Below are 16,748 nucleotides of genomic sequence, written 5' to 3'. Positions count from 1 at the left end.
AACTTCAAGAACTGACTTCACTTGCTGGCTAATATATCCCACCCCTTGACAGGTGCCATTGCAACAAGATAATCAATGTTATTCAAACGTCAGTGGTTTTAATGTTTTGGCTGATCGGTGTATATACCAAGTTTCCATCTGACAATAACAATTCAAGGTCACAGAAATTTATTTTTAGATCTACTAATGGGGCATGGAGGCTCTGTCCCTTCCAATCCTTACTAATATCTGCTTGTAATGTTAGGATGATCCAGGAACTGAAGTAGGCATGATAAGAGGCTCGGATGAAACTGCCTCAAGGCCTAAAATTGTAAAGATAAATTTAGGAAAGTTCCCCACTTACGTACTATTTATTCATATCTGGGCATGGCATTTGACATGGAATCAAGTTGTCTTAATTATTCACATATGTTGGAGATTCTGGCAACATGAAAACAAATCTTAACGATGCTTATATGGAAAGCTCCGAGTGAGACCCCCCACCACCACCACCACCACGCACGCACACCCATGCACAGGCATGCACACATGGTTCATTTCTCCTGCTTTTTAATGACACAAGCTTCCATATTATCTGGCAGATTTTAGACAAACATCTGCACCACTATCAGGTTACAAGCGAACTCCGCACCCCAACCCCAGCCCGAGATGAAGCGTAACCTGCCCCATCAGATGTGACTGAACAATGAAATCCTCCCCTTTAAAACCCTGCGGTGCAAACAGCTGAGAGGAATGTCCTTGAAGTTTTTCACTGCAGGACGACACCGAGAGGGCCGTTTTTTTGCACCCTCAGCAGGCAGACATGCCAATGTCTCTCTTGCAGCCGAAATACAATGCTTACTGGGGGGGAAGTGAAAAAAATAATTCAGCGACATACGCTGGCACACACATGCACACACACAACACATATCTACACTATCTACAGTACACACTGGCACATTCTCCCGCCAAAAACCTGTCATTTACACATCTTTAACAAATCACTCATCCCCCATTAGAAAAAACACTTTCTGAGGCCTTGGTCAAATAATTACGGTAACAATATATGGGGCCCAGGGATGACAGGAATAATACTGGAGACGTTCGTCAACAGGGTAATTTGTGAGGCCTCGCTAACTGGAGGTAGAGAGAATCCGCTGACATGCAGTAATAGTATATGACCAAACAATAATGATATTTTGATGGCAAATTCCGGGTCTGTCAGTGGGTCTGTGCATCGGTAAGGCACTGCAGTGTTTAAATTGTCGCTGAGATGGAAATAGAGACAGGTTGAGTGAAGGACTCACCACTTCCAGGCAGTCCACGATTTTACTGAGCTTGTCCTCAGGTAGATTTGCCAAGAGTGAAACACTAGCAGGAGACACAAGACATGAGTGATGGTCATTAACGTCTGCATGAAGATTATGCACCAGATTATAAAGATGTCAGCAGAAAGATTCTGCTGATGTCCGTGTAAAAATAATGAAAAATGCACCGTTCTTGAGTCAGAGAACACAAAGATTCAACTGTGATTGAGAGGGACTCTCAAACGTAGTTGAATCTACTCCATGTTGATAATGACTCTTTCATTGACGACTGATTAAAATTGTGAATAACTGCCAAGTCAAAGTGTGACATCTATTTTTCTCTCTGGACACATGGAAGACACTCCCTGATGTTTCCTGGACCTAACGTCATTACACATGATGTATCAAAAATGAACAAAAATATGAGACCTGCCACTGTGGAGACAGGACTGAATACATATATTTAGGGCAAAGTACTTGCTCAGTACCTTGATTTTGCAGGCAGGTTTTTTTGGGGTATTACCTCACATTTGGTTTGAAAGGAAGGAACTGATTTAGTATGACAATTAAAGTAAGAAAGGCAACTATTTTGTCCGTCTCAACACGGTGTCTTCTCTATCCTGAAATTAACTAATTCATCACCTAACCAGATTTGCAGAGATGAATCCAGGAGATGGTAGGTGACCTGCCGAAATCAAAGTTGGCAGCATTTAGATGTTGTCCTGTTGTAACCTCCTCTTCTTTTTTTTGGGATTTTCCCCCTTTTTCTCTCCAGTTGTATCCGGCCAATTACCCCACTCTTCCAAGCTGTCCCGGTCGCTGCTCCACCCCCTCTGCCAATCCGGGGAGGGTTGCAGACTACCACATGCCTCCTCCAATATATGTGGAGTCGCCAGCCGCTTCTTTTCACCTGGCAGTGAGGAGCACGTGGGAGGATCACGCTATTCCCCCAAGTTCCCCCTTCCCCTTGAACAGGCGCTCCGACCGACCAGAGCAGGTGCTAGTGCAGCGACCAGGACACATACCCACATCCAGCTTCCCACCCGCAGACACGACCAATTGTGTCTGTAGGGACGCCCGACCAAGCTGGAGGTAACATGGGGATTCGAATCGGCGGTCCCCATGTTGGTAGGCAATGGAATAGACTGCTATGCTACTGGATGCTCATGTTGTAACCTCCTAACCTGTGACCTGACAATCAAACAAGCTGTGGTGTGGCAAAAAAAAAACAACCAGAAACAGAGCACAGAAGGTAATTTTTGGTAGCTCACTAGCTAACTTGCTAACCTTCGGAGGAAGTTGCGGTATTGCTCGTGGCGGGTCTCAGCCGTCCTCCTCATGATGTTCTGAAACACTTCCCGGTCCAGGACCCATGTCGTCACTTTGTTGACAGCTGCAAGTAAAACAATACATCTGTCAGATACCAGGGAACCCTGTGGGTCTTGACCTTTTAACTAGAACCTACTTAACCTGTTGCCCCCTGACTAGTAAACACTAGAAGGACGACAGCTGGATCCCATAGAGGCCTGTCATGGAGTACTATGAGGGCAGTTGGGGGGGGTGACAGGGGGACACACCATCATGTCAGAGGAGCGAGAGATAACAAAATGAATGAATGTTTGTGACATCCTTACCTGGATTTCTTCATATCCCCTCTTTTCTATAAAAAAATCTAAGTTTCCTTTATTAACCCCCTTGGGGAAATTCATTTACTCCAAATTAACCCATCCTAGCTGTGATCTGTGTAGCTAGGAGCAGTGGGCTGCCGGCTTCATGTTGCCCCCGGGGTCTAACTCCAGTTCTTTTCCCGTTGCCTTTGTCAGGTGCACAGACAAGAGTATTTACCCTAATATGCATGTTTCTTTAGATGGTGGGGGAAACCGGAGCACCTAGAGAAACGCCGCAGACACGGGGAGAACATGTCAACTCCACACAGAGGACGACCTGGGAGGACCCTCAGGGTTGAACAACCCCGGGGTTCGAACCCAGGACCTACTTGCTATGAGACGACAGTGCTAACCACTGGGCCAACATGCGGCCTAGAATGAATGCACTGGCCGGGATTCGAACTTGGGTCAACTGCCTGGAAGGCAGCTACGCTTGTTTTTTTTTACCACTATACCACCAATGCCATCTATATTTATTTATAGCTTTTATAATATGATTCAAACACCCAAACCTGCAGAAATTAGCTTTCCCCTTTTCTTTGTCATTAAAAAAGTGGTGATGACCTTCTGTTACACTCTCCATCAGGTGGCATGCTCCTCTAACCACCAAATACTACTTAATAAACAGTTTGTTTATGGGAACATGCTGTGAGCAGGAAGTGACAAAGAATTCCTTTCATCCATTTTATCACCCATCATAGAAAAATAAAAACAGCTCAACTGTCTCAAACCAAGGGGAACTGGCAATCTGTCAAGGGGGGGGTTGTTTTACCCAGAATATTGAGGTCAACTGACTACCACCCTTCACCCACTACAACCCCTTCCTCCAAAAGGTCCACCAACCAACTACTTGGCCAAATATACAAATATGTCCTTTGTTAACCCTCAGGATAAAGAGTACCCCCATACACGTTTTAAACCTTTCAAATGCCAGGAAGGTGATAGCCAATCAGAATAGAGTACCAGGATATGGTTTAAAGCCTTTCACAACACTGCCCCGGCCAAAGCTTGTTTACCACTGTCTAATGACGCATCTGATTGTCTCCCACCCACTATGAGATGATTCAGAGGCTTTAAGAAGCACTAACATTCAATGAGGTGTCAGAGACCTGTCATGTTATATTCAAGACTACAGGGTTTTGGCATGCGGAGGAGTTGGCGGACAGGAGGACAAGCTGTTCTCTACAGTCCACTAAGCACAGTTGCTGTTAAATACTAAAGTTTAACCCTCAATTTCCCTTTGTTACCAAATTAGAGTGGATACTTGGCTAGCAGCTAATGCAGCCTTACCTGACATTAATGAGAAACTGTGATTGACGTATCTTTATGTAATATGCATTCAGTCTATTTGTCGACATACTATGATAATTTAAATAAGATAAATATGATATTTCCTCAGGCTAAGCTAACTGCTAGCCCATGCAGACCGGCAGTTCCGATAACGGTCTGACTGTGTTTTTAGTGTCATCGTGTGGAGTGCGGGGAGGTGTGTCGAAGGTGTCTGGCTCGGAGAGCTGGCATTGGATCGGCTGGGAGAGCCTGGTCTGTTGCGTCTGGTGGGCCCAAAGACCACGGCCCTGCCCGGGGCTGCGCCCGAAGAGGGAACACCGAGGGCGGTCTGACAGGACACGGAAGTGGGGCAGGCTAAGCTAACTGCTAGCCCATGCAGACCGGCAGTTCCAACAGTCATCAGCTGGCATTCGTTCTCCTGGACAGTGATTTTTTTTATGTGTTAGTTTGGATAATATGTTCTTGTAGTTCTTGCAGTTTTTGGATAGGCATTTTTGTGTTTGTGTTGCGCTGCTGTGGGCTGGGGGAAACGATATTTCGTTTCATTTCATGTACGTCAAATAAAGTGTTCCTGATTCCTGATAAGATAGAAGAGCCCAGTAGAGGGTGCAACCAATTCAAAGGGTCCTAAACAGGAGAATTTAAAGTTACATGACCTGTGCTGTTCAAGAGTAGCTTTGAGGGACTGATGGGCTCTGGGCCGTGGAGAATAGCATTGCATGAGACTAGTTTTATCATCCACCAGTAAGTGCGGCATGGAAATCTCAAAGTTCATTATTCCCTTAGCAGCTGGTAAATTAATTTAACACCCACAGTCAAAATGTACAAGAACTAGACTGGTGATAATTTTCCATCCTGTTGAACAGAAAGAATAGCTTCAGCCAAGAAGTTTGGTGTAAAACCACAGCTTAATGTTGAAATACTTGCTGCACAACGTTTAACAATAAAAACACAGGGTGGTTTACCTTGGACTGATGCAGTCCTAGTGCAGTTGTAGAGTATGGCCAGCTCACCAAATGTGGTCCAGATTGCTATTGATGTGAGCAGTTTGTTTTGTTGAAACACGTCCAGCTTACCATCTGTAGATACAAAACGAGGGCAATCAATAACTTTATCACACCCAAACTCAGGACAATGACAATTAAGCTCTATGGAAACTGAAGTAAGAATCAGACTAATGCTGGAGGGGGAAATATAGTGACAACTTTTTCTCATTCAGTGTGTGCCAGAACAGGAAAACAGACTTCTTTTGTCTGATGGGCTGCATAGGCAAACTATCCTAAAAGTCACCACCTAGCTTGACCACTATACCAGCTAAATATTTTTGGAGTGCATCACAAAAACTGCATTACAAAGTAATGTACACTTACACCGATCTGCCAAAACACTGAAACCACTGACAGTTAAGTAAATAACATTGATAATCTTATTACAATGGCACCTGTCAAGGAGTGGGATATATTAGGCAGCAAGTGAACAGTCAGTTCTTGAAGTTGATGTGTTGGAAGCTGGAAAAATGGGTAAGTGTAAGGATCTGAGCGACTTTAACAAGGGCCAAATTGTGATGGTTAGACGACTGGGTCAGAGCATCTCCAAAACGGCAGGTCTTGTGGGGTGTTCCCGGTATGCAGTGGTCAGTACCTACCAAAAGTGGCCCAAGAAAGGACAACCGGTGAACCAGCGACAGGGTCACCCAAGGCTCATTGATGTGTGTGGGGAGCGAAGGCTAGCCACCTGGTCCGAACCTACATAGGAGCTACTGTAGCTCAAATTGCTGAAAAAGTTAATGATGGACAAAGTTAAAGCTATTATAGACAGGTGTTAGAACACACAGTGCATCGCACCCTGTGTGTATGGGGCTGTGTAGCTGCAGACCGGTCAGAGTGCCCGTGATGACCACTGTCCAACACCGAAAGCTCCAACAATGAGCACGTGAGTGTCAGAACCGGACCATGGAGCAGTGGAAGAAGGTGGCCTGGTCAGATGAATCATGCTTTCTTTTACATCATGTGGATGGCCAGGTGTGTGTGCGTCGTTTACCTGGGGAAGAGTTGGCACCAGGATGCACTATGGGAAGAGGGCAAGCCGGCGGAGGCAGCGTAATGCTCTGGGCAATGTTCTGCTGGGAAACTTTGGGTCCTGGTATTCATGTGGCTGTTACTTTGACACATACCACCTACCTAAACATCATTGAAGACCAGATACACCACTTCATGACAACAGTAGTCCCTGATGGCAGTGGCCTCTTTCAGCAGGATAATGCGGCAAAAAATTGTTCAGGAATGGTTTGAGGAACATGACAAAGAGTTCAAGAAGTTGCCTTGTCCTCTAAATTCCCCAGATCTCAATCCGATCGAGCATCTGTGGGATGTATTGGAAAAACAAGTCTGATCCATGGAGGCCCCACCTCACAACTTACAGGACTTAAAGGATCTGCTGCTAACGTCTTGCTTCCAGACACCAGAGGACTCCTTCAGAGGTCTTGTGGGGACCCTGCAATATTGGGCAGGTTGTTTAAAATGTTTTGCTGATCGGTGTGTATGTATCTGTCATTGTGACCACCAGTGCTAAAAGCAAATGCACTCATGTACCAATAAACCCTATATGTTTCTTTTGGACTATTTTTGTTGCTTTTTTTGTCATTACACTGTTAGCAGTATTCTATTGCTGCTGATAATCCGGCTATCACTGTATTGCACTGTTGTTGAGTCTTTGTCTCATATTTTTAGAAGCAGAAAAAGAGTCGGAATCCGTTTTATTTGTGCACTAAGTTTACTCAAACCAGCAACTTCAAAAAATAAGTTAAATAAATGTTTTGTGTTCTCTGTAGTGTGAATGCTGGGCATTCACACTATTGTGTTGCAGTTCTTTATTTATTTATTTTTCTTCCGCCCATTTTTTTACACTTTGTAGCTCCTTCATACTTTTAGCTACCAAAACCATTCAACTATCAAAATGTTCAACTCATTAAGGACATTATTGCTCCCCTTTCAGATTTTTCATACCTTTTGAACTTTTTGAAATATTCAACTTTTTTCAGCCATTTTTTGAATGGGAGTCAATGGGGGACTTTTGCAACCTTTCCACCTCTTTTACTCCTTCATACTTTTAGCCACTGAAACCATTCAGGTGTCAAAATGTTCATCTCTTTAAGCCCATTAAGGCTCATATTTCGGTTTTTTTTTTAATCTTTTGTACTTTTAGACATATTAAGCTTTTCCTACTTTTTCAAAACAATGGAAGTCTATGGGGAAAGGTTGAAACCCACATCACCTTTGAACTGTATCTGCTCCTTCATTTTTTGAGCTAGAAACCCCATTTAAAGCTTAATCAGTTCAGGACATTAAGCTCTTTCAGAATTCTATTCAGATTTTAAAAATATTTTATAGTTTTTGAACAACTCAGCTCTAAAGTTTAGCAATTCTGCCATACACTTTGCCTGTTAGAATGTTCAGTCCTATTGTGACATCACATATCAATTTGAAACTCAACTGTCAGCCTAATTAGTGTGAATGCTGGGCATTCACACTATTGCTTTGCAGTTCTTTATTAGTGGCACCAGTTCCACTTTCTCATACTTTAAACTACAGAAACCATTCAACAATCAAACTATTTATGTATTTAGCACATTATGGCAAATGTTTCCGTTTTTTATACCTTTAAAACTTTTAAAATATTCAGCCATTTCACATTTCAGTTTCCAGGTATTTCAGGTAGGCTAGTGACTTTCTGACTTCTCCTATTTATCCATTTTCAGCAATGCTTTCGCGATTTATTTCAGCAGCTCAGCATTCACACGCTTTTTCTGCGGAAAAGCATTTTTCTAGTTATTGAACTACTATGCCATTTTTTTATACTATTGCAATTGTAACATGGGATTTCTTTGCAATTTATTCTTTAAAAGCACTGATTTTACCCTTGGCATGTAATGTTGAGGACCAGTTGGAGTCAGTGTTTAGGTCCATTTCGAGTGATAATGCTGTTTCAACTAACCTGAACTTAATTTTGAACACGAACTAGCCTTCAACATTTTGCGGTTAAGCTGACATGTTGTCTGTGTATGGTTTGATCATGTTTTCTGACCCACTCCCCTGGATTCCTCGAACCGCTCCACAGCCAGATCACATTGATCAAAGAACCGGATCAAATACCTGGACAGAAGGAGTCCCATCATACCTGCCAGCACGAACAGATGGTGACCGGGCTCCCCCTGTTTGATGACATACTCTCCTTGCTGGTAGGTCCTCTCATACATGCACTCCACCATGTCTTTGATCTGCTGCTCCAGTCTCCTCAGGTACTGGTTTTTATTCAGGGCATCAACGAGCAACTTCTTCACACTGACAGTGAGCAGAACAAACGATGAATAACAAGAGGTGTCAGGCACAACACCCCCCGGCCCTGAACTTTGACCACTACAGATCTTATAATCAATGTATTTCTCACAACAGCAACAGGTAGGACACATCTGCGAAAAGGAAAAGTGAACATTTTGGTGTCAATTTGAAGTAAATCAAAACATTTTTGACAAAGTTATGGCTGAAAACCTTCACCCAATTCCTTCAAACTTTAATTAGGTCATCCTTAAAACTTCATTTGCAGCGGTTTTCTGTTTTATACATACTATATGCTGAATGAAGTAGATCAGTTGGTCATCATGAGCTTTTTATGAAAAATGGTAATTGCTTGTTAGAGCTGTTTTACTTGAGTTTTAGTTATCATAGGCCACAGAATAAAAACATTTTAAAGGATCTTGAAGGATGTTACCATCATCACTAAGAGAGACAGGAGGTACACATCGAATGAGCACAAACAAAAACAAACAGAATGAAAACTAAATACAAGCATAAAATTATAAAATGTTATAATGAAATAAATAAATAACATTATAAAATTGGGTGACACGGTGGTGCAGTGGTTAGCGCTGTCGCCTCACAGCAAGAAGGTCCTGGGTTTGAACCCCGGGGTTGTCCAACCTTGGGGGTCAACCCAGGTCGTCCTCTGTGTGGAGTTTGCATGTTCTCCCTGTGTCTGCTGTGGGTTTTCTCCGGGTGCTCCGGGTTCCCCCAGCATAAAAAAAAAAATACATGCATGTTAGGGTTTATACTCCTGTCTATGCCCTTGAATGAGGCATTGCAAGATGAACTGGAGTTGGTCCCCGGTTGCTGCACGGCAGCTGCCCACTGCTCCTTGCTACAAAGCTAGGATGGGTTAAATGCAGAGACAAATTTCCTTTGGGGATCAATAGAGTATATTAATATCAAAAAATCAAAGTAAAATTGTGGTAGGGAACTTTAACCAATGTAACCTGAAATCTGTGCTACCAAAATTTTCTCAAGATGTCACCTGCACAACCAGAGACAATAAGACTCTTGACCACTCCACAGTCAAGGCAGCTTACAGGTCTATCTTACAATCTCTCTTTGGGAAATCCGACCACCTGTCATTCATTGCTTTTGCTTCCTGCCTACAAGCAGAAAGCAATATGTGTGCAGCCCACTGTGAGGACAGTACAGTGCTGAACTACAGAACACGAATCCAAAGGTCAGGGATGTTTTGAATCAACAGACTGGTCAATCTTTAAGGATTCAACCTCGAGTTTGGATGAGTATGCTGAACTGGTAACTGGCAATATTAGATTCTGTGTGGATAACTGTATCCCAGTATGGTCAATTCACCCCTATCCCAACCAGAAACCCTGGATTAACAATGGCATTCGCTGTCCAGGTACGACTTAATCAAAGCTGCTAAAAGACAATAGGGACAAACTGGAAAATGACTACAGTGGCTGTGAACTGCAGCGTATGTGGAGGGGACTGCAAGCGATTACGGACTATAAATTTAAACCCAATGTGGCTATCATCAACATCTCTGCCTCTGTCCTGGATGAGCTTAACAACTTTTATGCCTGCTTTGAAGCTCACAACCTGGACCCAGTGACAGCAGCACAGTGCCCACCTGATGAAGTCGATCTACAGGTGACAGAGGCGGCTGTGAGTCAAACTTTTAAAAGGGTTAAGGCTCGTAAAGCTGCTGGCCCAGACGGCATCCCTTCCCGTGTTCTCAGGATGTTACACTTAGATATCTCAGGTTTTTACTGACATTTTTAACCTGTCCCTGTCATTGTGGGAGGTTCCACTGTGTTTTAAGAAAACCACCATCATACCTGTACCTAAGAAAACACCTGTCTCTTGCCTTAATGATTACCGACCTGTTGCTTTGACCTCTGTTATTATGAAGTGCCCTGGAAGATGTGTTTTATCATATATTAAAATGTAACATTCCTGTTACCCTTGACCCATTACAGTTTGCCTACTGTTCAAACAGATCTGTAGATGACGCTATCTCACTTGCTCTGAATACTACTTTAATACACCTTGAAAACAAAATACATCAGAATGCTGTTTAATAGTTACAGGTCTGATTTTAATAGAATTGTACCATCCAAACTGGTATGGAGACTCAGAGGTCTTGGTCTGGGCAGCTCTATCTGTAACTGGTTATTTGATTTCCTGACAGGCAGGCCCCAGACTGTGAGAACAGGTAAAACATACTCATTCACATTAGTTCTTAGGACCGGTGCACCTCAGGGCTGCTGTCTCAGCCCCCTATTGTAGTCAGTTTACACACAACTGTGTTGCCAAATATGACAACACTATCATTGAATTTGCAGATGACACCACCGTGATTGGACTAATAAGTGACAGGTCTATAGGAGGGAAGTGGAAGATTTAATAATATAGTTTCATGATAACCTCTCTCTACATGTCAACAAGACAAAATAAATTATTGTTGACTTAAGAAAGATCAGAGAAAATGACATTCCTATTTCCATCAATGAGTCATCTGTTGAAATTGTGGACAGTTTTCAATTTATCGGTTTACACACCACAGATGGTCACCCTCACATGGTCTCTCAACACCAATTGCATCCTCAAGAAGGTACAGCAGAGGCTGTGTTTTCTTTTTAGATTTTTTGTTGTTGTCATTTTCCACATTTTATTCAATAGCAACAGTCGAGAGAGACATGAAAGGCAGGGGAGAGAGAGGGGATGACCTGCAGCAAAGGGCCTGGGCAGGATTCAAACCCAGGTCGCTGCAATAAGGACTCAGCTTTAATGTGGTATGCGCTCTACCAGGTGAGCCACCGGGGTGCCCCTGAGAGTCTTTATTTTCTGAGGCGTCCCGAGAGTTTTGGTCTGAGTACCAAAATTCTTATGAGCTTTTATGGCAGTACCATGGACAGTGTCTTGACAGGCTGTATCACAGTGTGGTTTGGCAACCTGACTGCTCAGGACTGCAGACTGCTTCAAAGGACTGTAAAGACAGCAGCAGAAATCATTGGCATAGAACTACCCCAATTTCATAATATTTACACCACTCGCTGCAAAAGGAAAGCCCAAAACGTCATTAAGGACATCAGCCACCCTGCTCATGTTCTGTTCTCGCTCCTTCCATCTAAAAAAAAAAAACATTACCTTACATTGTTGCATTCTTGTACTGTATATTATGTAAATATATATAATGTATGAATTCATGTACCTATGATCTATGTATGTCTTTAGTGAGTTTTTTTTTATTTTGTGGTTATTTTTGGGGGGGTTTCCTTGTGTCCCTTGAGTTAAACCATAGCACAAGAATTTTATTGTATTCTAAAAACATATGACAATAAAGTTGAACTTGAGGAACATTACAAAACACAAGTCAAACACAATGGAAAGCCAGGGAATAAGAAAGTGTTCTGAGACAAGACTGAAAAAGATTCAGCAGATCTAATATGCAGGGGGAGGCAATTCCACGGTTTTGAAGAAGCCAAAGCAAAAACCATATCACCCATATCTTAATCAGGACATTGGGACTACTCGGGCCCTCAGATCTGCGAGATCAGAGGCAGATCTAACTTCTCTCCATCCATCTGCAGAGAGGAGTTACATATAGTTGCATATGGAGGAGCAAGATAAAGGGCATACAGCTTCTGATAGGACCAATATTGGTAGAACACTGGCTGATGAGACTGGTCTTAGGACCTCATGAGTACAGTACACTCCTTCCAAACACTAGGCCACCCTTCAGGTACCTCTGTGCCAACATCACCTCTTGTTTGAGGTAGTTGGGGAAAACACGAAGAACCACAGGTGCAAACTATCTACAAATTAAGAGGTTATTTACCATTGGTTAATGGGACTGGTGTTGAAGGAGGTGGCCTATTCACACACCTAGTTCACCAACACAAAAGAACCCTTCAGGTTTTCTAATCAAAGAGAAATGAAGTCCAATCCTTTATTTCCCCTTTTTGATCCTTTTTTCTAGCTTGAAGCTGTGTCATTATCTACCCACTCCACCATGAAGCACCGTTATGATCTCGCTCCAGTCTGCAGGTCTGTCAGCTGCAGAAAATGTATATTCCTTTTCAAAAGGGGAACAATTTGCATGAAGACAGACTCATTAACAAAACACTTGGCCGCATTTGTTTTGGTTATGGAATGCATGCTACACTCATTAGCAGCATATGTTTTAAACATGAGCACCGAGGGAAAGAGAAGTACTCCCGGCATGCTTTGTGCTCTTTTTCTGAATAACAGCTGGCTCGAGCAAGCCGGAGTCCTCATTCTATGTGCATGGTGGGTTTATTCAGCACGGTGGGTTGTATTCATGTCAGTTTGTTATCTGTAGAGCACTTGATTACATGACAAAAAATAGCTGCTTTTACAGTGAAAAATCCATGGAGACTGTGAGGGAGAGCGATGTCCTGAAAAACTTGTTTATTGACGAGGCTTTTTCATTCCACAAATGGTAGGAATCATGCTGATTTTACCAGACAGTACAGTTATTCAACAGGACGATGTTAAAGGTCCTCATGGATACATCGGCATTTTGGATACAAGAGGAAGACTGATCATTGAGATGACTGGTGCACCCACTCCTCAGTTCAACTCAATAAAGACGTTAAACATGTAAATACGAGACTCTTTGCTGTGGAAGACGTCCTACAGTAAATGCAGGAAGATCTTTCGGAATGAAAAAGAAATGCAACAAGTGAGAAAAAAATAGTTTAAAATGACAGAAAGCTTTGCAGTAAACTGGTAGGTCTACACTGGCTGTTATCTCTAAATTGACCAGTTAGTATTTTGATTATGTTATCAGTTGGTTTTATGTACCTGAGTAACACTGTGATTATTCTCTCCTCAGTTTACTCTCTTCCAATGTTTTTTGGGACCACGTACCATCATGTCTGACTAGGCAGCCATCATCTTCTGGTAGCTGCTAATTCATAAGATTTACCAGCCATTTTTGCTATTTTACAAGCCAATGTATTGTAAGCAAACTGGCATCTTCAAATTATGGTTAGCTGTCAAAGATGGTATATAGAGTAGACTAAAGCAGTGGTTTCTAATTCTGGTCCTCAAGGACCCCTGGTACTGCTGGTTTTCCTTCATATATATTCCAGACAGCTAATCAGGGAGTTTTCCAACCTGGAACAACAGGTGAATGTAATGAACTACCTGACAGTATAGAAAAGCAGAAGTATGGGGTATCTGGGTAGCATAGTGGTCTATTCCGTTGCCTACCAACATGGGGATCGCTGGTTCGAATCCCCATGTTACCTACGGCTTGGTTAGGCGTCCCTACAGGCACAATTGGCCATATCTGTGGGTGGGAAGCCGGATGTGGGTATGTGTCCTGGTCGCTGCACTACCATCTCCTCTGGTTGGTTGGGGCACCTATTTAGGGGGGAGGGGGAACAGGGGGAATAGCGTGATACTCTCACAAGCTATGTCCCCCTGGCGACACTGCTCACTGTCAGGTGAAAAGAAGCGGCTGGCGACTCCACATGTATCGGAGGAGGCATGTGGTGGTCTGCAGCCCTCCCTGGCTCAGCAGAGGGGGTGGAGCAGCAACTGAGATGGCTCGGAAAATAGGGTAATTGGCCAAGTACAATTGGGAAGAAAAAGGGGGGGAATCTAAAAAAAAAAAAAGAAGCAGAATTATTGATGGCCTGAGGACTAGAGTTGGGAACCAATGGAGCAGAGTACAAATGTTAGTTTTCCATAGCAAGGTTGTCTCTACATCTTGAAAAGTAACCATTCTATGGGCATTTCCACCAATGTACTATTTGATGTGGAATGGTTCCATCCATCCATCCATTATCCAAACCGCTTATCCTGCTCTTAGGGTTGCAGGGATGCTGGAGTCTATCCCAGCAGTCATTGGGCAGCAGGCGGGGAGACACCCTGAAAAGGCTGCCAGGCCATCACAGGGCCCACACACACACCTAGGGACAGTTTAGTACGGCCGATTCACCTGACCTAAATGTCTTTGGACTGTGGAAGGAAACCAGAGCACCCGGAGGAAACCCACACAGACACGGGGAGAACATACAAACTCCACACAGAGGACAACCCGGGACAACCTCTAAGGTTGGACTACCCCGGGGCTCGAACCCAGGACCTTCTTTCTGTGAGGCAACCACACTAACCACTGCGCCACCGTGCCGCCAGAATGGTTCCAAACCATGTTTATTTCTGGATTTTCAGTACCATTTGAGAACTGCACTTAACATGGCTAGACCGTGCCTTTGGGTGGCCTTAATGACGTTGGTGTTGAATTTCTGGTTTTACATTCACATCACATCAGTGACGCCATATCTGATACTATGTTGATACCCTATCCTACATCACTATTACACAAGCATCATACATCCCATATTGAAATCACAATAGGCAAGAATTTCTTTTTCAATCAAAATACAAAACAAAGATGTCTGAATCCTTGTCATGGTCAGTGGAGGAGACGCCGGCACTGATTGACCAGTGTCGCATTGTGCATTACACAGATGGATGCCTTTGTATGACATAATTTGTTGTAGTCATTGTAGTTTTTTGTGGGATTTCCTAGACCTCATTTCAGCTCCAACACTAATGGAAACACAAACAATAACTACACACAGCCAGCCACTGCATAAGGCCACTGCACACTGTGCCAGCATGGCACAGTGTGCAGTGGCCTTATTACAGCCTCAGCACGATGGGACAAAAAAGGCAGAACTTACCAATTTAAGCTAAAATGTGCAAGTACAAGTTATTTGGCTAGTGGTTGTTGCCAACATCCCAACATGAAGGTAAACATCTCACCTTGCGTCCTTGGGCACACGGGCCTTCTCAAAGGAGAACTTGGGTAGACTGCTGGAGTCGTAGGTTCTGGAGGTGGGTTCGGCAGACACACCTGCCTTGGCCCCTTTCCGCCTATTTAGGGTTCCCCTGATGAGACTACCAAAGTTGGGGCTGCTCTTGCCGCCGGCTTTGAGGGATGAGGACCCCGATGCCAGGCCCAGCCCGAGGCCCGTCGAGGCTCCGATCTGGTTCCGCATCACATCCTGCAGCTTGTTCAGCTGGATGCACTTGCTCTGCAGCTGCTCACCAAGCTCTGCTAGTGCTTGTGTCTGTTTGACTAGCTGCTCATGAAGCCCCTTAATCTGGTGGTCCTTGGTGCAAAGCTCCTCATCTTTCCTCTTGCGGTCTCTCTCTAGCTCCTCCACCCTGGCTCTCAGGACATCCAGGGGAGAGCTTTTGGATCCCCTTGCTTGGTCTCTGTGGGCCCGGCCACTGGATGCAACACTGTTGCTGTCTGTTTGTTTGAAACGCTTAGACTTTATTGAGCCGTTCCCCATCTTGACAGCAGATAACACCTGATGAGATAGCAGATGGAAAAGCTATTGTTTATTATACTTTCTGGAAAATTAACAAGCAGAGGCTTCTCCAGAAAACTGTTTTGATAACCCCTTTCTCAAATCTCATTCATACATGACGTCCAACCCGTAAACCTTCCTTCAAATTTATGTGACCATGGGACAGAGTCGATATTCTATAAAAGATGTCCCACAATTTCATGACTCATGACCTAGAGACATATATAGAAACATTACCAAAAGACAGGCAGAATCCAATTTTGAATTTCTTAACGATTTCTCTGGAATCGGAATATTGGAACCGGTTCTCGATGCCCGATGTTAGTCCTGACCAAGCGTCCATATGTGACGAGTTGGGAGTGAACCTGTGTTGGTTGGTGTGATGTTCAGTATTAGGGGAATACACCTTTAAGGACACAGGGAATTATGGGATAGGAAAACAGAGCAGCCACGGGAGCGGGAAGGTAGGCGAGGGTCAGTCGGATTATGTGCACCTTATGCATGGAGCGAAATAAACATGCCGAAGTTCCACGGCTAATTCAGAAACGGTGTTATCATCTATGAGTGAAAAGTAGGTCATTACAGTTGGGTAGGCTGTGATGGCACCTTGCTGATCACAAGGCTTCAAACTTGATGTTGTACCCAAGTTTATTAGATCCATATCGCACAGTGTGGCTTGCAATACACTTATAGGATTGCTAAATTCACAGTCTGTAGGAGGCTAGGATCGACATTGTCAGAGATTAATACTGGAGCGAGTGAGGAAATTAGAAAAAACAGACAATGAGGAGTGACATGGGATGGGGAGGTAAGAAGGGA

General features: G+C 43.7%; 1 protein-coding gene across 1 annotated transcript in view; it reads right to left on the bottom strand.

The window, feature by feature from the left end:
- The window catches only part of prkg2 (protein kinase cGMP-dependent 2), a 49,009-nt gene extending 33,098 nt beyond the window's left edge, over nucleotides 1-15,911 (bottom strand). The window contains exons 1-5 of the mRNA XM_056285239.1: nucleotides 15,376-15,911; nucleotides 8,420-8,583; nucleotides 5,209-5,322; nucleotides 2,574-2,679; nucleotides 1,287-1,350 (exon numbers count right to left, since the gene is read on the bottom strand). Coding sequence (XP_056141214.1) covers nucleotides 1,287-1,350; nucleotides 2,574-2,679; nucleotides 5,209-5,322; nucleotides 8,420-8,583; nucleotides 15,376-15,911 — 984 coding nt within the window. The remainder of the gene's footprint in view (nucleotides 1-1,286; nucleotides 1,351-2,573; nucleotides 2,680-5,208; nucleotides 5,323-8,419; nucleotides 8,584-15,375) is intronic.
- Between the last annotated feature and the right edge of the window lie 837 nt (nucleotides 15,912-16,748).

The sequence above is a fragment of the Lampris incognitus genome, chromosome 1 (genome assembly GCF_029633865.1).
Source record: "Lampris incognitus isolate fLamInc1 chromosome 1, fLamInc1.hap2, whole genome shotgun sequence".
NCBI lineage: Eukaryota > Metazoa > Chordata > Actinopteri > Lampriformes > Lampridae > Lampris > Lampris incognitus.
Note: the sequence above shows the minus strand (reverse complement) of the source record. Positions and strands in the feature narration are given on the sequence as shown.